Source organism: Manis javanica, chromosome 6 (genome assembly GCF_040802235.1).
Source record: "Manis javanica isolate MJ-LG chromosome 6, MJ_LKY, whole genome shotgun sequence".
Lineage (NCBI taxonomy): Eukaryota > Metazoa > Chordata > Mammalia > Pholidota > Manidae > Manis > Manis javanica.
This window is the reverse complement of record NC_133161.1, coordinates 107296944-107321716: the sequence shown is the minus strand read 5'-3', so window position 1 is coordinate 107321716 and position 24773 is coordinate 107296944. Positions and strand designations below refer to the sequence as shown.

At 37.7% G+C, this 24773-nt stretch overlaps 1 protein-coding gene across 3 annotated transcripts in view; it reads right to left on the bottom strand.

Annotated features, from left to right (window-relative positions):
• The window catches only part of LOC118967753 (LanC like glutathione S-transferase 2), a 177603-nt gene that overhangs the window by 114625 nt on the left and 38205 nt on the right, over positions 1–24773 (bottom strand). For all 3 annotated transcript variants that reach the window (XM_073239176.1, XM_073239178.1, XM_073239177.1), the window contains exons 3-6: positions 7991–8198; positions 7005–7152; positions 5803–5949; positions 4967–5149 (exon numbers count right to left, since the gene is read on the bottom strand). In XM_073239176.1, the coding sequence (XP_073095277.1) occupies positions 4967–5149; positions 5803–5949; positions 7005–7152; positions 7991–8198 (686 nt within the window). The remainder of the gene's footprint in view (positions 1–4966; positions 5150–5802; positions 5950–7004; positions 7153–7990; positions 8199–24773) is intronic.

Below are 24773 nucleotides of genomic sequence, written 5' to 3'. Positions count from 1 at the left end.
AGACTATTTACTGTTGAAAGAACATATGGGATGTGAACAGTCCCCAGGAATGGGTTGTTTTAATTTGTCTGATTTCTCTCAGACTGTTCAAGTTCAGTTGGACAATATTCACCATATTATAGATAAGTTTTCACAAATGCCTAAGGTGCCTAACTGGTTTTCTTGGTTTCACTGGAGATGGCTGGTAATTACAGGTATGCTTTGGTTACGTAACTGTACTCCTATTATGTTAATGTGTGTGTGCAATTTAATTAGTAGTTTAAAACCTATACATGCTGAAGTTACTCTACAAGAAGGTATTTCAAAGAAATAATCAATCTTCCCAGGTTTGCTTCCACCTGCTACGTCTATAGCTTTTCTTCTTCCTTCCTAATTATAACCCTTAAGTAGAATTCGTGCATATCGAATTTACCGAGTATCATAATTCTTCCAAGTGGTAAAGACACCTCAAGACAAATGCTGGGCATAGAAGCCACAGGGCATAAAATATGCAAAGAAGTAAAAAGCTACCCTTTTCAGACAATAAGGCTTCTCTCTCACTTACCAACTTAACATTTCCCTGTGTGGCCCCGGAAGATGACTGGTTAGCCAGAGACGGGTAAGATTCCTTAAGGGAGGAACAACCTAAGACAGGCACAGTCGCAGGAGGGCCATCAGGTGAGAAAATGGGGATCAACAGAGGTGAGGCTTAGAAACCCCCCCCCCCGTTCTGAGAGAAATCTTCTGCATACGTGGATGTTTTATTGCCCTTGTCTAGCTTGGATTAACACATAGTCTACAGGCACACACCTGATCATCTACATTTGCTCTCTTACAACACTAAACTATGTTTTCTACCTTTATCTTGTATATACCTACCACTTCAGCATTTTATTAAAAATAATAATAATAAAGAGAAAAGTGTGGTATCCACATATAAATCAAGTATAAAAATCAAATGAATATTCATATTTGAACTGACTGTTTATGGTCCATAATGCATGATCAAAACCAAAAGCCTCTGTGATGACTGCCCTTGTAATGTTCACCATGTAACTTATTCACTATGTAAGAATTTGTTCTCCATGTAAGAACTTATTCGTTATGCTTCAGAAGATTGGAGACTGATGAAAATTAGGCTTGGGGTGGATTAATGATTGTGCATTGAGCATTGACCCCCCTATACACAATTTTATTGTGGTTAACAACCATTTGATTAATAAATATGAGAGATGCCCTCTCAAAAAAAAAAAAAAAGTACACACTTCCAATTGTAAAATAAATAAGTAACCGGGATGTAATGTATAGCATAAGGAATATAGTCAAAATATTGTAACAACTTGGTATGGTGATAGCTGGTACCTAGAATTATCATGTATATAAATGTTAAATCACTGTGTTGTACACCTGAAACTAATGTAATACTGTGTGTCAACTACCCTTCAATAAAAAAAAAAAGATACAGAAAATAATTACCACAAAAAGAACACTGATAAAATAGACTTTATCAGAATTAAAAACTCTGTTCATCAAAAGATACTATCAGGAATTTGAACACACAAAACAGCATGGGAAAAATTATTTCCAAAACCTGTATCTGACAAAATGGCTTGTAGCCAGACACATTAAGAATTCTTATAACTCAATAATAAAAAGACAAAATAAATAAATAAAACAACGCAGGTAAAAATATGAACAGACATTCAACAAAGAAAGATATACAAATGACCCATGAGCACAAGCAAAACTGCTCAACACTATAAATCAGGAAGATGCAAATCAAAACCACAATGGAATCCTCACCAGAACAGAGTTAAAAAGACAAAGACGTGGAACAACTGGAACTCTTATGCTGTTGATGGAATGTAAAACGTATGACCACTACTTTGAGAAGAGGTCTGGCAGTTTCTCATAACACTAAATATACATCTACCCTCTGATCCAGCAATTACACTCCTAGGTATTAGCTTAAAAGAAATGAAAACATATGTCTACAAAAAGACCTTCTAAGAATGTTCATAGCAACTGATTCCTAAAAGTAAACACCTAAAAACTGAAAAACAAATGGATAAACTGTGGTATATTTACATAAACAATGCTTAAACTTAGGATGTTATCAGAATCTTGAAGCAGCAGCACAGTTTGAAAAAAATCTCTCCAGGTGATTATTCTACACCACACTCCACCCCACCCCAAAGATGTTCCCTGTTTCAAATAATCAACTTACAAATGAGCTTTTGGAACACAATCCATATGAAAACAGAGTCAGAAAAGGTTGACCACCTTTTCTTTTCTGAGATGTTCAGAGTGTCGGCATGGGGGGACAAGAGAGGGAAGGTACGGTTGTTTCACGCGTTTACTCCAGAACCAAAGGATCACGTTGAGAGAACTTGGATGTAACCGGCATGGTTTTCTTGGCAGCATATTAACCCTTCCAATTTCATTTGAAGAATGTTAACATTTGTTTGTAGTGGCTCAGTCCACCCAAATTGCTAATGACCAAGGGCCCAAATTATGGTTAGAAGGTAGAATTTGTTACCATTACCTCTAGTTTACTGTCAGATAATCCAGAGCTGATTGTAACTATACATCATTGTGAGTCCACAAATGTAATTTGTTAGAAAAACATTTGCAATTAACAAAATTCTTAATACAATAAAGAAGACTGTTAAAACCTTGACCTTTTGTCCAAAATCACCTAAAATACTAAAATTTTAAATTAACAAGTCATGCTCATAAAAAGACAAGTATACCGTAGCTAATGACTAAAACATGATTAGCATCTACAGCAAGGGAAAATAAAATTAGTGAATCTGGACTCATAGTTTTTTTGGTAAAGGATATTAATAATTTTTCAAGTACTTGAAAATCTTGTGCCTTCATATACATTCTTGAAGAAACCTTATGACTTCATATGCCAGCATAGGAAACTGTAGAAAGTTTATGACATATAATTTAAACACTTTCTAATTTTAAGAGACGGCTTCAGTGAATATAGATGCTCTTAATTTGAATTACTAACGTGAGAGAAAATAGAGTCTAGAACCATGTTCTCTAGCTCTGTGCGCCCACCCGTCACCACCCCCTGGCCTTGCCAAACACAAATTTCACATCTCACTCACTGACCTAGACCATGAAGACATAGTGTTACCCACCTGTAAAACTATATTGTGCTTTTTCAAATTACCACCAATATCTTCTGCTTCAGAAGATTCTGCTATTCCTCTCCTTCCTCATGTCTGAGAGTTTTGATATAAATGGACAAAATTAAGTTTTAATGACCAAGTATGGCACCTTAATGTATTTGGCTCCCTATTTTCTAGACGAAAGAAATTTCTGTTTTGGAATGTGCAGGGCAGGGAAAGGCACCCAGATGGTGTTCTCAGCAGAAGCCCGTAGACGGCAGCTGGTCTGAGACAGCTGTGGCACTGCCGGCAGCTAAGCTCTGCCCTGACTGACTGCTCCCTGTGCTACCAGCAGTGGTGGAGAGGGACAGTGGGAAATGTCAACAGGGCTAAGGGGAACAGAATGGCCCAGAAGAAGGGCCCCCAGGGAGCCATGCCTCTTGATCACCTCCTTGCTGCACAAGGGTTCAGCTGTTGAAATCTGGGGGTGGGTTGGAGGAGACCTCCAGAAGCCAAGATCATCAGCTACTAGGAGTGCCCACCTCTATAGCTGATCCTCTTTAAAGCGAAAGGGGAAAGAAGTATGACAAAGAAGTATGACAAACAAAATACATCTTTTAACAGTCATACATCTGTTTTGAATATGAAGGGACCCTTGCTTATACTGCCAACAGCATGCTCGGTTATTATGGCTGGATATTTCTGATATTACAGACTCATATCTATGCCACTAAAGCTACAATTGCTCTAAAGCTCTAAAAAAGGGGAAGCAATGATTTGAACAGACGTTTTAATTTAAAAGCTAAGGTGTTGTTAAGAAAATGCATGATTAAGCTCTTCTGCATGCCAAGGTGTATATTTCACTGTGCTTCTTTCTCATCAACTATCACAACTGTCAACATTATTTTCTTGAATGCTCACACCTGACTTTTGTATTATTAGAATATTTTTTATTAGAATATTATTAGAATATCCTATTGTTGTAGGACTAAAAAATTCTTAGAAATTAGTCTAAATCATGAGAGATAATTCCCCACAATTTGTCTAATTTATTAGTTAGCCACAAAGAAAAAATAAAAATGATTCAGGGACCAGTTTTTTAATTTTCAGGTAGAAACTTGAATTCCGCTCCATTAATTCCATTTATTTCTGCAAAACCAAGAAACCTTACCAAAACACATTCATTGTGGTTATAATTCTATGCTTTGATATATGAGCAACAATCTCTAACATCAAATGTTATAAATAAGGTGTATCAAAAGAAAAATAAAATTGTAAAAAAAGCATTATTTACTTTCAAGCTATAATTCTTAGTCCAGAAAAGAAATCAAGTATTTTTAACATTGTGCCCAAACATATCTAGTGTCTACTAGAATTATCAGTAAAGGTACCTCCTGTTTTCCTATAATACCCTGTATGTGTAAAAATATGAGTGCCATACCTTTCTCTTGTGCGTAATTTTACAAAAATTTTAAATTCAAACTTAAAAGCCCTTGACTTATAATAATAATCCAGCAATAGAGGAATACTCAAGCAAGAAAATGAAATGTTAAGACAAAAAGGCATTCTGTTTATAACACTTCTTCTGCCTTACTGAGCTTACGCTCAGAATATAAATCATTACTATGCTGTCATCCAGGACTCTATACATGAATACGATTTCTGTTAAAACACACACACATGTACGTATAGCTCTAACAACAGTGGTGAGGAACAGTGAAATAAAGAGACTTTCTATTTATTTTGTAAAAACATTAATTCTAAAAGGTGTTTAGTTTGCAACCAAAATCAAACTGAAAACCTGGCAGAGAAAACTGGATCTATGGACACTGGATGCTTGTGGCACAAGCTGAAGCACTGACCTTGTGGGCTTGCATAAGCATGTGGATGACACCTGGAGCACCGTGGCACCAGTGGACCAATCGATCTGTTTCATTGCTTAATGAAGATGGATAATTCCCAGATCGGAATCTTTTGTGGCGCACATAATCAATACTAGGTTTCACCATTTCTGTCAAGGTTTCTTGGTCTACTTTTGCTGATGGCTTTGAACAAACAAACAAAAAAAAACACATTAATTTTTCCTTAAGTTACCTTTTTAAAAAATCTGTTTTGTGGCTGATTAAGAAGGCATCAATTACCTGGAAAACAGAGAAGCATATAAAATTGTAAATAATTCAATTAACTGGTTATTTAAGACTTGGGCAGACATTTTTTGTGTTTTTCTGATGTCACTGACAAGTAAGAAGGCCATCTTCTGGAGAATTCCCTCTTGCGCAGGGGAGGCCTTCAACTGATTAGATGGGTCCCCTACGTTATGGTGAGAAAACTGCTTTACTGAGAGCGACTGGGGGTATCTGACAATGAAAAGTCTCCAGAGATTCACAGAAAGACTCTGGAAGCCCCTTGAAGGCTTTCACTGTTACAAGGGTGACTGCGTCAATCAGCAGTGGGACATGCACAGAAGAGACTTGTGGCCAGTAGACACCTCGCATGCACAAAACTGCATTTGGAATGTGCTTGTGGGTTCACTTCTTGGGGCTCATATGCAGAGCTTAAAGATTGTAATTCAAAGTAGGATCCTTATTTCATTTCAGCCTGTGTGGTTTGTACTAAAATTTAAGTTCACATTCCCTCTTTGATCTAATATTTTATAATGCAGTCAGTGATATTAGTATTTCTGAGAATTGTAACTTACCTGCAGTAGCATGTAGTAGATCCCAGTCATGCCGTGAGCAGCACCAACATACTGCTTCCTGTGCCACTGGTATAACAGGGGACAGCGCTCAGCCTTCCTTTCTTCCCTTGACAAGGCTTTGCCTGATTCAATAACAGCATTGACAACCTACAAAGATAAAGAGGCAGCAGCCTAAGTCTAAACACCTTACATGTATCCTGTTCTACTTTAATTAACACTAACAACCTGTCTTTAGACAGAATTTAATCTAAAATCTTTAAGCAGTTAGTAGCCAACATTGTTTTATTTTATAAATTGATAAATACAGAGAAAATCCAGAAGATAATTTCACAGTAGAAAAGACATTAAGAAGTCAAAGAAATCAAAAGTTCTTTGTATCAACAGTTTGCTAGAACCTAGGATAACTTTCTATAACAACTGCTCTAGACTTAGTTGTTTTGTAGCTGTAAATATTTCCCCCTAAAGACTGCAACGTACATCTTCCAGGAAAGGCTGGAGGAATTAGTTTTCTTTATGAAAGGCTAATAAAATGAGATGTGTCACTGTAGTATGCAGGTGTTAGATCAAAAGAATACCATATCTGAAATGACAATGTGGCAAAGACTAACTTTTTCTTCATATCCTTCCCCCCCCCCCCACTCATACTGTTGGTAACAGTGCTCCAAGTTTTAGCTATGCGTCTGGCCTCTGAGCTATATACAGCTGGACACAGTCACTTGACCAAGTTCTGGAAGTGGGATGTGAGCAAAGGGAGGTTGGCAACTTCTAGTTCATGGCCTTAAAAAGAAAGCTCCTCAACCTTCACTTCCTCACCTGTTGCCTGGGCCGGGGGTGCTCAGTAGCTTCGGTCATGCAGGTAAGGGCATGCCCCTAGGACATGGCAGACATGACACAAGAGCCATATTCACCTGGGCTCCTACTGCTCCAAACGACTCATGAAAGAGAAATAAACATTCTATCTTTTCAAAGCTGCTGTTGTTTGCTTCTAGTAAAAACAGCTGAATACAGGCCTAAGAGGAGTACAGATTTTTAAGACACATTCTTAGAAAGGAAAAAAAGAAGCTATTTATTAATTTTACAAGATGCCTTAAGAAATTACTCCACCTACAAGCACAGTCCAGCCACTATAGTCACTCTGTGCTAACAGACAGGTTCAAATGGCAGTGACAGGGATGCCTGTAGCTGTCAGTAATCCCACATACCTCTTTAACAGCGGACTCACACACGGTGCCTGGACCGATCTCCGTATTCAGGTAGAGTAAGGCATACAGGTACCCTGCCCGTCCATAGAGTAGCTCATCGGGAAGCTCTGAGTCTTGGCAGACAATGGTTCTCTGGAGCTGCAAAAGTCTACCAGACAAGAAAAATGCTGTTTTCCAGACAATGTCTAAAATACCTCTTCTTGAAACTCTAAGTAAACCTATCACTTTAGGAATTACCTGTCATTTATTTTTAGTTTAAGACTGATTTTTAAAACATACACAGAAAACCCCAGAAAACAACAAAAACTTCACTTTACTATTTTCTTCTCAGATACCAAAATTAAAAACAAAACATATTTCTGTTCAAAATTTCTACCTTTATATCTACTCTAAACCATGTAAGAGAAGAAACTCAATTTTGATATCCAGAATTAGAAGAAAGTTGATTTAAAATATAAATAAAAATAGTACTAACATTTTCAGTAGCCAAAACTTGGGAATTAGATCTAGTCATTCTGTCTTTCAACAAACATTAACTGACTAGCATGTGCCAGAATGTGGGATTGAGTCTTGATTTCTGCATTTTCCTTGAAAATAAACCAATAGGTACAATAAAAGTTTACACACTCTAACTGTTCCATAATAAGGGATCCTAAGAATAACTTAGTTGTAATAGTGAATCTCAGGCATTTACCTAATTTTCATACATTTGGAAGCAATCAAGAATCACAGGAAAAATGATTAAAGTAAGGCAAAGAAATATGTTTATTCTCCCCAAAATTAGGGCAACTATATGCTTGGATTGAAAGAAAGGACACAACCCCACCATTATGTTCAGAAGTAATATATAACCCTCTTCAATTCTTGGAGAATCCTGTTTGAAACAGTAGATAAATTAAGAAATAATTTCTTTTTTGAATGTATTTCTATAGCAAGACCTACAACTGACAATTTGGAGAAAAATACTTCCAGTTCTCAAAACTCACTTTGAGATGCATTCCTGGGATTCACAATCACTTTTGAGTTTATGATATACCACAGCTCCTACAGCAAGGGGCCCAGCATCTCCACAGAGGAAAGTGACCTTGCGGCCATTCAGATTCCGAAGGGTCCTCTTTACGTAATCCAGGGATCGGAGCAGGTAGGTCTGGTCACACGTGACTCGGTACAACTGCAGGTACAAAAGGGCTATGCCTGGAATAATTCCCCCATCCCAAAAGAAAAGCATTATTACCTTTCCTTTTTACCTTCTGGACATTATTTTATGATGCATGAAAAACTTGAATAAAGCCTGTTTGTGAAGGGGCAACATCAAACACTCTCATATGACATATTTCTTAAAAATGGGGGAAGATAAAAGAATGTAGGGTAGAAAAAATTTTTAAGTAACTTTAAATGTATTAGTTTGCTATTGTTCTGACATAGTGAATCAATAGCTCCCCAACAAAGGGAGACATGAGACTTCCTATTCATTTCCATCTGATTTTCATTCATTTCCCATTGTATCTGAAGCTAATTTGAATCTTTTTCTTTTTATTTCTGATGTAATTATTTTCTATGTTATCCCAAATTAAATTACTTTCTGAATTTTATATCCTCTCTTTCCAAGTTTTCTATTTCTCACAAGTTTTCAGTTTTCTTTAATGACCAAACCATCCAAATGACCAACTAACCAGTGGATCATTCCATTTTTTCAGTTTTTTGACGAACTTCCACACTTTTCCATAATGACTGTACCAATTTACATTCCCACCAACAGTGTACTAGGATTAACGTTACTCCAGATCCATGTTAACACTGTTATATACTGTCTTTTTGATAAAAGTCATCCTAACAGGTGTGAAGTGGTATGTCATTGTGGTCTTGATTTCCTTGATGATTACATGTTGAACACTTTCTTACATATGTGTTAGTCACTTGTATGTCTTCTTTGGAAAAATGTTCACTCAAGTCTTTTGCCCATTTTTTAACTGTAATTTTTTATTTTTGCTACTGAGTTGTGTAAGTTCCTTTATATATTTTGGTACTATCCCCTTAGCAGAATATAGTTTGCAAAAATTTTCTCCCATCCTGTAAATTGCCTTTTCAATTTGTTGACTGTTTCCCTTGCACTGTTGTAGCTTCTTGGTTTGATGTCATCCTACTTGGTTACTTTTTGTTTTTTATTGCTGTACTTTTGGTGTCATATCCAAAAAATCATTGCCAAATGCATTTTCCCTGTTTTCTTCTAGGAGTTTTATGCTTCAGGTCGTACATTTAAGTCTGTAATCCACTTTGAGTTAATTTTTGGGAGTATAAGATGAAGTCCCGTTTCATTCTTTTGCATGTGGCTAGCCAGTTTTCCCAGCACTGTTTACGGAAGAGATGGTTCTTCTCCCACGTGTATACTTGGTGCCCTTGTAAGCATTAATCAGCCATTTATGCCTGGGTTTATTTCTGGGCTCTCTATACTGCTCCATTGGTCTATGTGTCTGTTTTTAAGCCAATACCATGCTTTGATTACTATTCCTTTGTAACATGCTTTGAAATCAGCAAGTATGATGCTTCCAGCTTTGTTCTTTCTCAAGATTGCATGGGCTTCCCTGAGTCTTTTGTACTTCCCATATGATTTTAGGATTTTCTTCAATTTCTATGAAAGATACAATTAGAATTTTGATAGGGACTGTAATTAAACACATAGATCACTTTGGATACTATTGATGTTTTAACAACATAAATCCTTCCAATCCATGAATATTTTCCCATTTATTTGTGTTTTTCCTCCATTTCTTTATTCAATGTCTTATAATTTATGTTGTACAGGTCTTTTACCTTCTTGGTTAAATTTATTTCAAAGGTCTTTTATTTTATGTTATTGTAAATGGAAATGTTTTCTTAATTTTATTCTCCAAAAGGCAGTCATTAGTGTGTAAACACAATTAATCTTTGTGGATTCATTTTGTATCCTGCAACTTTACTGAACTTATTGGTTCTAACAATTTTTTGGTGGAGTCTTCAGGGTTTTCTATATATAAGACCATGCCATCTAGAAAGAGAGGCAATTGAACTTCTTTCTCATTTGGATGCCTTTATTTCTTTTTCCTGCCTAACTGCTCTGGCTAGGACTTCCAGTAGTATGTTGAATATAAGTGGTGAGAAGGGGCATCATTACCTTGTTTCTTATCTTAAAGGCCGAGTGTGATCTTAGCTGTGTATGAATATCACTGAGTATGATGACAGTATGATGGGTTTATCATATACTGTCTCTTTTTTTGGTATCATTAATGTACAATTACATGGGCAACATTATGGTTAGTAGACTTACCCTATTATCAAGTCCCCACCACATACCCCATTAGAGTCACTGTCCAATACCATAATAAGATGCTATAGAATCACTATTTGTCTTTTCTTTATTACACTTATTGCCTTCCACATATCCTGACCCCCCACATTATGTGTGCTAATCATAATGCCCCTTTTTCCACCTTATCCCTCCTTTCCAACCCATCCTCCCCAGTCTCTTTCCCTTTGGTAATTGTTAGTCCATTCTTGGGTTCTGTGAATCTGCTGCTGTTTTGTTCCTTCAGTTTTTTCTTTATTGTTATACTCCACAGATGAGTGAAATCATTTGATACTTGTCTTTCTCCGCCTGGCTAATTTCACTGAACATAATACTCTCATGGTCCACAAATGTTGTTGCAAATGGTAGGATTTGTTTTCTTCTTATAGCTGAATAATATTCCGTTGTGTATACATACCACATCTTCTTCATCCATTCATCTATTGATGGACACTTAGGTTGTTTCCATTTCTTGGCTATTGTAAATAATGCAGCAATAAACATAGGGGTGCATATGTTTTTTCAAACTGGGCACCTGCATTCTTAGGGTGAATTCCTAAGAGTGAAATTCCTGGGTCAAATGGTATTTCTATTTTTAGTTTCTTGAGGAACATCAATATGGCTTTCCAGAATGCTTGAACTAATTTACATTCCCACCAGCAGTGTAGGAGGGTTCCCCTTTCTCCACATCCTTGTCAATATTTATTGTCATTTGTCTTTTGGATGGTGGTCATCCTAACTGGTGTGAGGTGATATCTCACTGTGGTTTTAATTTGCATTTTTCTGATGATTAGTGATGTGGAGCATCTTTTCATGTGCCTGTTGGCCATCTGAATTTCTTCTTTGTAGAAGTGTCTGTTTAGCTCCTCTGCCCATTTTTTAATTGACTTATTTGTTTTTTGCTTGTTGAGGTATATGAGCTCTTTGTATACTTTGGATGTCAACCCCTTACTGGATATGTCATTTATGAATATATTCTCCCATACTGTAGGATTTATTTTTGTTCTACTGATGGTGTCCTTTGCTGCACAGAAGCTCTTTAGTTTGATATAGTCCCACTTGTACATTTTTTTGCTTTTGTTTCCCTTGCCTGGGGAAATATGTTCATGAAGAAGTTGCTCATGTTTATGTCCAAGAGATTTTTGCCTATGTTTTTTCTAAGAGTTTTATGGTTTCATGACTTACATTCAGGTCTTTGATACATTTTGAGTTTATTTTGTGTATGGGGTTAGACAATAATCCAGTTTCATTCTCTTACATGTAGCTGTCCAGTTTTGCCAACACCAGCTGTTGAAGAGGTGGCCATTTCCCCATTGTATATCCATGGGTCCTTTATCGTATATTAATTGACCATATATTCTTGGGTTTATATCTGGGCTCTCTAGTCTTTTCCATTGGTCTATGGGTCTGTTCTTGTGCCCGTACCAAACTGTCTTGATTACTGTGGCTTTGTATTAGAGCTTGAAGCTGGGAAGTATAATCACCCCAGCTTTATTCTGCCTTCTCAGGATTGCTTTGGCTATTTGGGGTCTTTTCTGGTTCCAGACGAATTTTAGAACTATTTGCTCTAATTTGTTGAAAAATGCTGTTAGTATTTTGATAGGGATTGCATTGAATCTGTAGATCACTTTAGGCAGGATGGCCATTTTTACAATATTAATTCTTCCTACCATCAGCACAGGACAAGTTTCCATTTATTGGTATCTTCTTTAATTTCTCTCATGAGTGTCTTATAGTTTTCAAAGTATGGGTCTTTCACTTTCTTGGTTAAATTTCATCCTAGGCATTTTATTCTTTTTGATGCAATTGTGAATGAAATTGTTTTCCTGATTTCTCTTTCTGCTAGTTTATCGTTAGTGTATAGGAATGCAACAGATTTCTGTGTATTAATTTTGTATGCCACAACTTTGCTGAATTCAGATATTAGATCTAGTAGTTTTGGAGTGGATTCTTTAGGGTGTTTTATGCACAATATCATGTCACTTGCCACCGGGGACAATTTGACATCTTCCTTGCAAATCTGGATGCCTTTTGTTCCTCTGTGTTGTCTGAATTGCCATGGCGAGGACCTCCAGAACTGTGTTGAATAAAAGTGGAGACTGTGGGCATCCTTGTGTTATTCCTGATCTTAAAGGAAAACCTTTCAGCTTCTCACCGTTAAGTTTATTTTCTCAAAGAATCAGCTCCTGCTTTCATGATGTTAGTTTAGTATGATGTTAGTTGTGGGTTTCACATAAATGGCCCTTATTATGTTGAGGTACTTTCCCTCTATACCCATTTTATTGAGACTTTTTTTTATCATGAATGGATGTTGGGTTTTGTCAAATGCTTTTTCAGCATCTATGGAGATGATCATGTGGTTTTTGTCCTTTTGGTCGATGTGGTGGATGATGTTGATGGATTTTCGAATGTTGTACCATCCTTGCATTCTTGTGATGAATCCCACTAGATCATGATGGATGATTCTGTTGGTGTATTTTTGAATTCAGTTTGCTAGTACTCTGTTGAGTATTTTTGCATTTATGTTCATCAGGGATATTGGTCTGTAATTTTCATTTTTTCGGGTGTCTTTGCCTGGTTTTGGTATTAGAGTGATTTTGTCCTCATAGAATGAGTTTGGAAGTATTCCCTCCTCTTCTACTTTTTGGAAAACTTTAAGGGTATTAGGTCTTCACTAAATGTTTAATATAATTCAGCAGTGAAACTATCGAGTCCAGGGGTTTTGTTCGTAGGTAGTTTTTTTATTACCAATTCAATTTTCTTGCTGGTAATTGGTCTATTCAGATTTTCTGTTTCTTCCTGGGTCAGCCTTGGAAGGCTGTATTTTTCTAGAAAGTTGTCCATTTCTTCTAGGTTATGCAATTTGATAGCATATAATTTTTAATAGAGATTCCCTCATAATTCTTTGTATTTCTGTGGTGTCCGTAGTGATTTTTCCTTTCTCATATCTGATTCTGATTCTGTGTGTAGACTCTCTTATTTTCTTGATAACTCTGGCTAGGTGTTTATCTATTTTGTTTACTTTCTCAAAGAATCAGCTCCTGCTTTCACTGATTCTTTCTATTGTTTTATTCTTCTCTACATTATTTATTTCTGCTCCAATCTTTATTATGTCCCTGCTTCTACTGACTTTGGGTCTTATTTATTCTTCCTTTTCTAATTTTGCTAATTGTGAGTTTAGACTGTTCATATGGGACTGTTCTTTCCTGAGGTAGGCCTGGATTGCAATATACTTTCCTCTTAGCACGGCCTTGGCTGCATCCCACAGAGTCTGTGGTGTTGAATTATTGGTTTCATTTGTCTCCATATATTCCTTAATTTCTGTTTTTATTTGGTCATTGACCCATTGATTATTTAAGGGGAATGTTATTAAGCCTCCATGTGTTTGTGGGCTTTTTCTTTTTCCTTGTGTAATTTATTTCTCATTTCATACCCTTGTGATCTGAGAAGCTGGTTGGTACAATTTCAATATTTTGTAATTTACTGAGGCTCTTTTTATGGCCTAGTATATGATCTATTCTTGAAAATGTTCCATGTGCACTTCAGAAGAATATATATCCTGTTGCTTTTGGATGGAGAGTTCTGTAGATGTCCGTTAGGTCTATCTATTCTAATACGTTAATCTGTGTCTCTCTCTCTTTGCTTATTTCCTGTCTGGTTGATCTGTCCTTTGGAGTGAGTGGTGTTTTGAAGTTTCCTAAAATGAATACATTGCATTCTATTTCCCCCATTAATTCTGTTAGTATTTGTTTCACATATGTAGGTGATTCTGTGTTTGCTGCATTGATATTTATAATAGTTATATCCTCTTGTTGGACTGATCCCTTTATCATTATGTAATGTTCTTCTTTGTCTCTTGTTACTTTCTTTGTTTTGAAGTCTATTTTGTCTGATAGAAGTACTGCAACTCCTGCATTTTGCTCCCTATTAGTTGCATGAAATATCTTTTTCTGTACCTTTACTTTCAGTCTGTATATGTCTTTAGGGTAAGTCTATGTCTATGGGTAAGTCTCCTGTAGGCAGCACATAGACGGGTCTTGTTTTTCTTATCCATTCTGTGATTATCTTTTGATTGGTGCATTCAGTCCATTTATATTTAGGGTGATTATCGATAGGTATGTACTTATTGCCATTGCAGGCTTTAGATTCATGGTTACCAAAGGATCAAGGGTAATTCCCTTACTATGTAACACTCTAATTTAACTCACTTTGTATGTTACTACAAACAATCTAAAAGTTTTTTTCTTTTTTTCCTTCTTCTTCATCCTCCATTCTTTATATGTTAGGTAGCATCTTCTGTACTCTTTGTGTATCCCTTGATTGGCTTTGAGGGTAGGTCATTTGATTTTGCATCTGCTTTGTAATTAATTGTTCTACTTTGCTGCAGCTTTATTTCCCTGGTGACATCTATTTATTTAACCTTAGGAATACTTCCATCTATAGGAGTCCCTCCAAAATGCACTGTAGAGGTGGTTTGTGGGAGGAAAATTCTTTCAACTTCTGCTTATCTGAAAATTGTTTAATCCCTCCTTCAAATTTAAATGATAACCTTGCAAGGTAGAGTATTCTTGGTTCGAGGCCCTTCTGCTTCATTGCATTAAATATATCATGCCACTACCTTCTGGCCTGTAAGGTTTCTGTTGAGAAATCTGATTATAGCATGATGAGTTTTCCTTTGTATGTGATCTTTTTCTCTAACTGCTTTTAAAAGACTGTCTTTATCCTTGATCTTTGCCTTTTTAATTATTATATGTCTTGATGTTGTCTTCCTTGGGTCCCTTGTGTTGGGAGATCTGTGCACCTCTATGGCTTGAGAGACTATCTTCTTCCCCAAACTGGGGAAGTTTTCAGCAATTATCTCATCAATGACACTTTGTATCCCTTTTTCTGTCTCTTATCCTGGTACCCCTATAATGCGAATATTGTTCTATCCGGATTGGTCACACAGTTCTCTCAATATTCTTTCATTCTTAGAGATCCTTTTGTTTCTCTGTGCCTCAGCTTCTTCGTATTCCTCTTCTCTAATTTCTCTTCCATTTACTGTCTCTTCTACTATATCGAATCTGCTTTTAAATCCCTCCATTTTGTTTCATTTCAGGTATGGAATTTTTTAATGATTTGAAACTCCATCTTAAATTCGTTCATGAGTTCTTGAATATTTTTCTGTACCTCCATGAGCATGTTTATGATTTTTATTTTCAACTCTTTTTCAGGAAATTGGTGAGTGCACTTTCATTTGTCCCTTTTTTGGTCTGAACCAGGCTCCTTTGATGTTTCATATTTCTATGTGGTGCTCTCTAGTGCCCAGAAGCTCTAGTCTCTGGAGCTGCTCAGCCCCTAGAGTGAAGTTGAGGGGTCATAGGGGAGCAATGCTGGTGCCTGGGGTGAGAAAAGATCTGTTTCCTGATTCTCAGCTGCAGTGCCTGTCTCCAGTATCAGTGCAAGTGGGCCAAGCACACAGGTGTAAGCCTCTGTGCTTTGTGTCTCTAGCTGTTTTAGGTGGGGCCTCCCTCTGGCTGGCCTTACACCAGTGCAGTGACTGCTGGTTTGCAAGCCAGTGCCTGCAGGCCAGGAGGAAGGCACAGCAGGTGGCATGTCACAGTGGGTGGCCTTGGATCTGAGTAGCCAGTCAGGGGGATGGAGCACCTGATGCTCTTCAGAGTTCCCAACCTGCTGGGATGAGTGCACCCAGACAATCTTGTTCAGCTTTCCCTTCTCCCGTGCAGCAAGCTCCATGCAAACCCCACCCCTTCAGCACTTTTCTTGCTGCTAAGAAGCCTCTCAGACCCCCTGCCTTTCCTTTGTTCCAGAGCCACCGGATGTGGATCCCCATCCTCCACAAAGAACCAGAATATCAGTTTCTCAAGCACTCTGCCTTAAATAAAGTCCAGGTTCCCCAACCCTACCAACCTCCAGAGCACCACACAGTGTAGGTTTGTGGTCCAAAGCAGACCTCCAGGGCTGGGTGTTTGGCAGTCCTAGGCTTCCACCCCCTCCCTGTTCCATTTATCTTCCTCCCGCCAGTGAGCTGGGGTGGGGGAAGGGCTTGGGTCCTGCCGGATCAAGGCTTTGGTACATTATATGCAGTGTGGTGCAGCCTTCCCTCCTGTTGCTCTTCCAGGGTTAGTTGTATTAACTATATTTTCATACTATATGTGGTTTTGGGAGGAGTTCTCTGTCTCACCTCTCATGCCGCCATCTTGAATCTATATACTGTCTTTATGTTCAAGTTAATTCCTTCTATACTGAATTTGCTGAATTCCTTCTACACTGAATTTTTATCTTGAAACAATGCTGAATATTATCAAATGCTTTTGCATCTATTGACATGATTATGATTTTTATCCTTTATTCTGTAAATGTTGTATATCACATTTGACTTGCATATGTTGAAACAGCCTAGCATCTCTGGGATACAGCCTACTTTTACTGTGATGTATGACCCTTTTAAAGTGCTGTTTGCTCGTATTTTCTTAGGATTTGTGTATCTGTGTTCATTAGAGATACTGACCTGTAATTTTCTTTTCTAGTAGCATCATTTGCTTTGGCATCAGGGTTATGCTGATAAAGAGTTTGAAAGTGTTCTCTCCAAGAGGAACCCTCCTACACTGCTGGTGGGAATGTAAACTAGTTCAACCATTGTGGAAGGCAGTATGGAGGTTCCTCAAAACACTCAAAATAGAAATACCATTTGATCCAGGAATTCTACTCTTAGGAATTTACCCTAAGGATGCAGCAGCCCAGTTTGAAAAAGACATATGCACTCCTATGTTTATCGCAGCACTGTTTATAATAGCCAAGAAATGGAAGCAACCTAGGTGTCCATCAGTAGATGAATGGATAAAGCAGATGTGGTACATATACAAATTGGAATATTATCCAGCCATAAGAAGAAAACAAATCCTACCATTTGCAACAACATAGATGGAGCTAGAGGGTATTATGCTCAGTGAAATAAGCTAGGTGGAGAAAGACAAGTACCAAATGATTTCACTCATATGTGGAGTATAAGAACAAAGAAAAAACTGAAGGAACAAAACAGCAGCACAATCACAAAACCCAAGAATGGACTAACAGTTACCAAAGGGAAAGGGACTGCGGAGGATGGGTGGGAAGGGAGGGATAAGGGGGAAAAACGGGGCATTACAATTATCACACATAATGTAGGAGCACACATGGGGAAGGCAGTATATACAAAGAAGACAAGTAGTGACTGTATAGCATCTTACTTTACTGATGGACAGTGACTATAATGGGGTATGTGTGGGGGACCTGATAATAGGGGGAGTCTAGTAATCATTATTGTTGTGCAATTAATTGTACATTAATGATATCAAAAAAATTCATGCAACTGAATTTCTACATAATATTTAATGCATTGTGTTAATACTCCATGCAAATAAAATATAATATTGGCCAAAACAAACAAACAAATAAATATAAGTTCCTCTGAATGGCAAAAAAAAAAAAAAGACAGAAAGTGTTATCTCCACTTCGATTTTGGGGAAAAGTCTGAGAAGGAGTGGTATTAATTCTCTTTTAAATGTCTGACAGAATTCAGCAATAAAGTCGTCAGGTCATGGCTCTTTCTTTATAGGGAAGTTTTTGATTACTGATTCCATCTCCTTGATGGTCTTTTCAGATTTTCTATTCTTCATGACTTAGTATTGGTAGATTCTGTTTCTAGGAATTTATCCATTTCTCCTAGGTTATCCAATTTGTTGGCTTATAATTGTTCATGGTAGTGTGTTATGACCCTTTGAATTTCTGTGGTATCAATTATAAAGCCTCCTGTTTTATTTCAGGCTTTATTTAGATGAATCTTCTCTTGCTTTCCCACATAGCCTTGGTAAAGTTTTGCCAGTTTTTTATCTTCAAAAAAACCAACACTTCAGTTTTGTCAGTCTTTTCCATTGTTTTTCTTGTCTCTATTTCATTTATTTTTGCCCTCTTTGCTATCTCCTTCCTTCTACTATCTCTGGCCTTTATTTCTTCATGTTTTTCTACTTCACGTAAAGTTAGGTTGTTACATGACATATTTCCTTTCTCTTATTGTTTATTGTGATATACTCCCCTTTTAGAATAGCTTTTACTACATCCTTTAAGTTTTAGTATATTGTGTTTCCATTTTCATTTGTTTCACGATATTTTTTGAGTTAACTTTGGTTCCTTCTTTGACCCATTGTTGTTCAGGGGCTTTTTGTTTAGTCTTCATATCTTTTCTAAATTTTTCCAGTTTTTTGTTTTGTTTTGTTTTTTTGGGATTACCGATTTCTAGTTTTGTTCCATTGTGGTCAAAAAGATCCTTGATATAGTTTCTATCTTAAATTTCTTGATACTTCTTTTTCAGCCCTAACTCATGATCCATCCTGGAGAATGTTCTAGTGTACTTGAGAAGAATGTACTCTGCTGTTGGACAGGATGTTGTATATGTCTGTTAGATTCATTCAGTCTAAAGTAAGTTCAATTCCAATGCTTCCTATTCATGATCTGGATAATCTAGCCAGTGTTGGAAGAAGGATATAGAAGTTTCCTATTATTGTACTGTTATATACTTTCCTGTTCATATTTGTTAGCATTTGCTTAATATATTTAAGTGCTCTGCTGGTGGGTACATATGTAGTTACAATTGTTGTATCCTCTTGGACTGACTCTTTCATCATTATATAATGACTTTCTTTATCTCTTATTATAAGGTTTTGAAGTTAGAGTCTATTAGTTCTGACATAAGTATACCTACTGCTTCTCTATTTTGGTTTCCATTTGCATGGAGTATTTTTACCATGTCTTCACTTTCAGTCTATCTCCATAAAGCTGACATGAGTCTCTTGTGAGCAAAATACAGTTAGGTCTTCTTTGTTATCCTTTCAAAGACCCTATGTCTTGATTTGAGAATCTATTTAAATTTACAGTTTTTACTGAGACACAAAGACTTACTTACACATCCTATTAATTTCCTGGCTGTTTTGGTTCCTTTCTTCATCTATTATTATCTTCCTTTCTGATTTTACAATTTTCCATATTAGTATACTTTGATCCCTTTTTTTAAAAACTGCTTGTGTACCTACTATAAGTTTTTGCTTTGTGGTTACCATGAGATTTAAATAAAACATCTTATAGTTACAAATCTCCATTTTAAATTGTTAAGTTTCTTCTATCATACAAAAACTCTAATCATCTCAACACTTTATGAACCTGATGTCACAATTTACATATTTTATAGTGTACCCATTACAAATTATAGTAGTTAGTTATTTTTAATACTTCTGTACTTTAACCTTTATAGTAGAGTTAAGCCATTTATACATGGTCATCTTACATTATTATGGTATCTGAATTTGATTACATACTGGACTGTAACAACATGCTTTATATTTTAATAATTAATATACTTTCATGTCAGCTTGAAAACTTTTTCACTTTTCCTTGTAAGGTAGGTCTAGTGGTTATGAACACCCTCACCTATTGTCTGTGGAAGTCTTTCTCTTTCATTCCTGGAGGCCAGCTTTGCTGGGTATAGTATTTTTGACTGGCTTTTTTTTTTTTTTTTTTTTTTTTTGCTTTAAGTACTTTGAACATATCAACCCACATTCTCTCCTGACCTGTAAGGTTTCTGCTGAGAGATACCCGGATGGCCTTATGGGAGTTCTGTTCCATGTGAAGAGTTTTTTGTCTCTTGTTGCTTTCGAAATTTTGTGTTTGATTCTACACAGCTTTATTATATATTATATAATGTGTTCCAGTGAAGTCTTCTTTACATTGAATCATTGAATTGGGAATTATGGGCTTCATGAACTTTGAGGTCCACCTCTCTACCCAGATTCGAAAAACTGTCAGCTATAATGCATAAATAGTTTCATTTGCTGCTATCCCATAATTCACATAGGCTTCCTTCATACTTTTCCATGTTTTTTACTTTTTCCTCCTCCGATTGGATAATTACAAATGGCCTGTCTCCAAATTCACAGATTCTTTTTTCTCCTTGATACATTTTGCTATTGCTCTCTATTGCATTTTTTTCATTCACTGTATTCTTGAGCCCCAGAATTCGTTTGGTTTCTTTTTATGATTTCTCTCTCAGTTTAACTTCATATTGTTTAGTTTTCATATTGTTTTCCTGATTTCATTGAAATGTCTTTCTGTGTCTTCTTGTGGCTTACTAATAAGCTTCTTCAAAACAACTCATTTGAATTATTTATCAGGCAAACAGATTTCCATTTCTTTGGGGGTGGTTACTAGAAATTGTTTTGTTCCTTTGATGGTGGTATGTTTCCTTGAAGTGTTGTGCTGCTCTCAGCATTTAAAGCAGCAACTATCTCCTCTAGTCTCTACTGACTGACTTCAGGAAACGTCTTCTATCAGCTGCCCTGCTAGGGATTCTGAGGCTTTCTCAGACCTTCTTTATGGATATGTGTGCTCCATAATTCTTGTTCCCTCTTAGGGGAAAGTTCTTAAATTGGATGCCTTCTTCTGATTCCACAAAGCTAAGCTGAGTGTTGGCAGCCTCCTGTTTTCTTTTGCTAGGGCAGTACTAAATACTTGAGTTCTTTTGCTTTCTCTCATTTCTGCAAGGTTGAGCCAGCTTTCTGCCCAGATTCTCTGTCTGCAAAGGCTTGCATTCATGGCCCTAAGGTGCACACAGTTATGGGGTGGGACAGTCTGTGGATGAGGAATGTAGAATGTCAAAGGTGCCTGTGGGCACAGGTAAGGGACCCCTAGTGGCTAATGGGCAGGCTTTCTGATGGAGCATGGAAAGTGGTTTCTCCTGGTTGAGTTCTGAAACTTGGCTACTATGCTCCCAGACTCTCCTTGCCCCTCAGTTATACAGATCACCTCTGTATTCTGAAAGGGGTGAGAAAGAAGTGGGTGTCTTTAGAAATGTCCTGTATAGCTGGGGAAATCGGACACTCACTCACATGTTCTCACTTTCTCCTGTAGGAGAAATCAGGATGAGTGCATCTCTCTTGGCACTGAGCTGTGCCACCTTGAGGGTGAGGTAATATAGGTAAAGTAAAACTACTCCTCTTGTTCTCTTCAGTGTGTCTAATCTCTGATATTTTTACTCCAGCAATGTGCTGGGACTTCTCCACTTGACTCTAGGTCCCACAAAGGTATGCTCATCTGGGTGTGATTGTCAAAATCAGGTTTTTTCGAGGGGACAACAGTAGAAAACTCTTGTTCTATCATGCTATGTCCCTCTCCTTGGGGTTTCCTGTTCTTTAAAGGTTTGGTAAAATTCCTGAGTGAAATATTTTGGGTAGATCTTTGATAAAATCCTTAGCTTTTATTTGAAAATTTGTCTATTTAGACATTCTGTCTCTTCTAGGGTTAGGTTTGGTAGATTATATATTCAGAGATTTACCTATTTCATATACATTATGAAATAAATTTATGTAGAGTGAAAAGATGTGAAATAATTTCCAAAATTTCCTGTTTCAATGGTTTCCCCATTTCACTGATAATGTTATTGTGCTTTCCTCCCCATCTGCAAACTTGTTTAAATCTTACTTTTATAACTAAATATAATCAACGCCATTATAAACCTATGCACATGCTTTCTCATTCATGTCTTAGCCAGTCCTCTAGTACAGAGGTCAACAAATATTTTTCTGAAAAGGGCTAGACAGATTTTATGTTAGGCTTTGAAGGCCACATTCAGTCTTTATTGCATATTACTCTGTTTCAAAATTCTTAATAATTTAAATACCTTTCTTGCTCACAGCCTGTAGAAAAACAGGTTGGGTCCCAAATTTGGCTCAGTAAGCAATCACTTAACTCCTCCACTAGTGAAGTCCTCAGGAATGCTTTTGGGGACATTTTCTAGGTTCCTGTTGTATCTTATATGCCTGAAAGGTGGTAACTTAGTCAAACTTAAAATCTTTTCTTTGTACTTGTTTTCCTTGAATATCCTATAGCCACTGAGAGGTTTGACAGTAACATAATCTCCCTGCCATAAATGATTTGGTCTTTTTGCAAGAATGACCAACTATACAGTCCTGCTTTGGCTAGGATGTAACAGAAATATTCCTAATTCCTCCCTCCCATCACTGTATCTTTCTAAATTAATTATTTTTTAAATTAAGGTATCATTGATATACAATCTTAGGAAGGTTTCCAATGAGTAACACTGTGGTTTCAACATTCACCCATATTATCAAGTTCCCCCTCACACACCACTGTATCACTGTCCATCAGTGTAGTAAGATACTATAGAGTCATTACTTGTCTTCTCTGTGCTATACTGCCTTCCCTGTGACCTACCTATGAGTGCCAATTATAATGCCCCTTAATCCCTTTCTCTCTCCCTACCCAACCACCATCCCCAACCCCTTCCCTCTGGTGACCACTAGTCCCTTCTTGGAGTCTGTAAGTCTGCTGCTGTTTTGTTCCTTCAGTTTTACTTTGTTGTTATACTCCACAAATTACTGAAATCATTTGGTACTTGTCCTCCTCCGCCTGGCTTATTTCACTGAGCATAATACTCTCTTGCTCCATCCATGTTGTTGCAAATGGGACGATTTGTTTTCTTGCTATGGCTGAGTAATATTCCATTGTGTATATGTACCACATCTCCTTTATCCATTCATCTACTTTCCATCACTATATCACGTTGTCATTCATTTACTTCTACGTAACATGTCCATATAAGAATATATAAAAACATAAACACACACAATTGAATACATTGTTGCTATTGTTCTGAACAAATATTTTGAACATATATTTTGATCTCTCAGATTAAGAAAAATGCAAGTTTTTATTTCACCTTCACTTCTTCATTCTCTGATGTTCTTCCTTTCTGTTTGTAGATCCACGTTTCTAACATAGATCATTTTACTTCTTAGAACTTATTTTAACATTTCTTGCAAGTCAGGTCTACCGGCAACAAATTCCAATGGCTTTTGTTTGAGAAAGGTTTGTTTCTCCCTCACTTTTTAAGGATCAGTTTGCAGAGTACAGAATTCTAGGCTGCTGGGGGGTTCTTCCTCTAAATACTTTAAACATTTCATCCCACTCTCATCTTGCTTACATTGTTGCTGAAGAGAAGTTTGGTATAATTCTTATCTCTGTTCCTCTTTAAGTAGGGTGCCTTCTTTCCCTGTCTCCCTTCTGTTTTATGAATTTTGAATATGATATGCCTAGGAGCAATATCTTCTCTTTTGTTTTTCTCACATTTATCCTCTATGGTATTCTTTGACCTTGCTAGATCTATGATTTGGTGTCTGATATTCATTCAGGAAAATTCTCAGTAATTATTGTTCCAAATATTACTTCTGTTCCTTCTCTTCCTAGTTTTCCCATTTCATATATTTACACCTTTTGTCATTGTCCCACAGTTCTTGAATTGTTTTTTATTCAGCCACTTAAAAATTTGCTTTTCATCATGGGAAGATGGCAGCATGAGTAGTTTAGTGGAAATCTCCTCCCCAAAACATATATATTCATGAAAATACAACAAATACAATTATTCCTAAAAGAGACACCAGTGGACGCAGTACAACAGCCAGGATACATCTAAGTTGCGAGAACTCAACATCACATGAAGGGGGTACGATACAAGGCACAGCCAGGCGGGTCCTGAACGTTCCCCCACCCCAGAACCTGGCAGGAAGAAAGGAGTCAGAACGGGGAGGGAGTGAGAGTCAAGGACTGCTAAACAACCAGCTCTAGAAATCTGCACCCAGAGTGCAGACACAAGGTGCACAGGGTGCTGGATATTAGAGAAACAGAAAAGCAAAACCTGTGGGCAGGTCCCCACAACTGGCGCTCCTGAGACAAAAGAAAAGTGAGTGCTTTCTGCAAGTCTAAAGAGACAGACACCCCACAGCTTGACGAAGTCGTCCCGATACACACAGCCAGCAGCTGAGAATCCTGGGTAACTTTAGGTGCCCTAAACCCCGGGGCAGCAGTGCAGCTCTGAAGCCCCTCACAGAGCTAAGCAGCCTGCCAGTCATTCCTCCAACTGGCGCGGACCCTGATACACTGGCCTAGTGGGAGAGTAGCAGCGTGCGCCAGGGGCTGCAGCACCGGGGGACTGGGAGTGGATCGTGTGCGCCGGCAGCAGTAGTGCCAGAGGAGCCCAAGAGAGGTCCGCCTGGGAGAGGCCCGCGCACACCTGCAGCAGTGCCAGAGGGAACAGTTGCACTCCCAGCAGCTGACCAGAATCCCGGCCATATGCACAGCTGCCCGGGCCAGACCCAAAGGCCGCTGCTGGCACACAGCAGCCCAGCAAGGGCACCGCTATTATGGAGGAACGCACCTGGCATGCCTGCCACTCCCCGCAGGGCTCTGCAGTGCTCTGATGGAGACACCACCCACAGCAGCTTAGGGGATTAACCCCATGGCTGCTCCAAGAGTGCAAGAAACTGACACAGGCAGTGGAGAAGGGCAAGGCCTCCAGTAAGCAGGAAAGGGCTTTCTTCTCCCAGCTGACACAACCACAACCT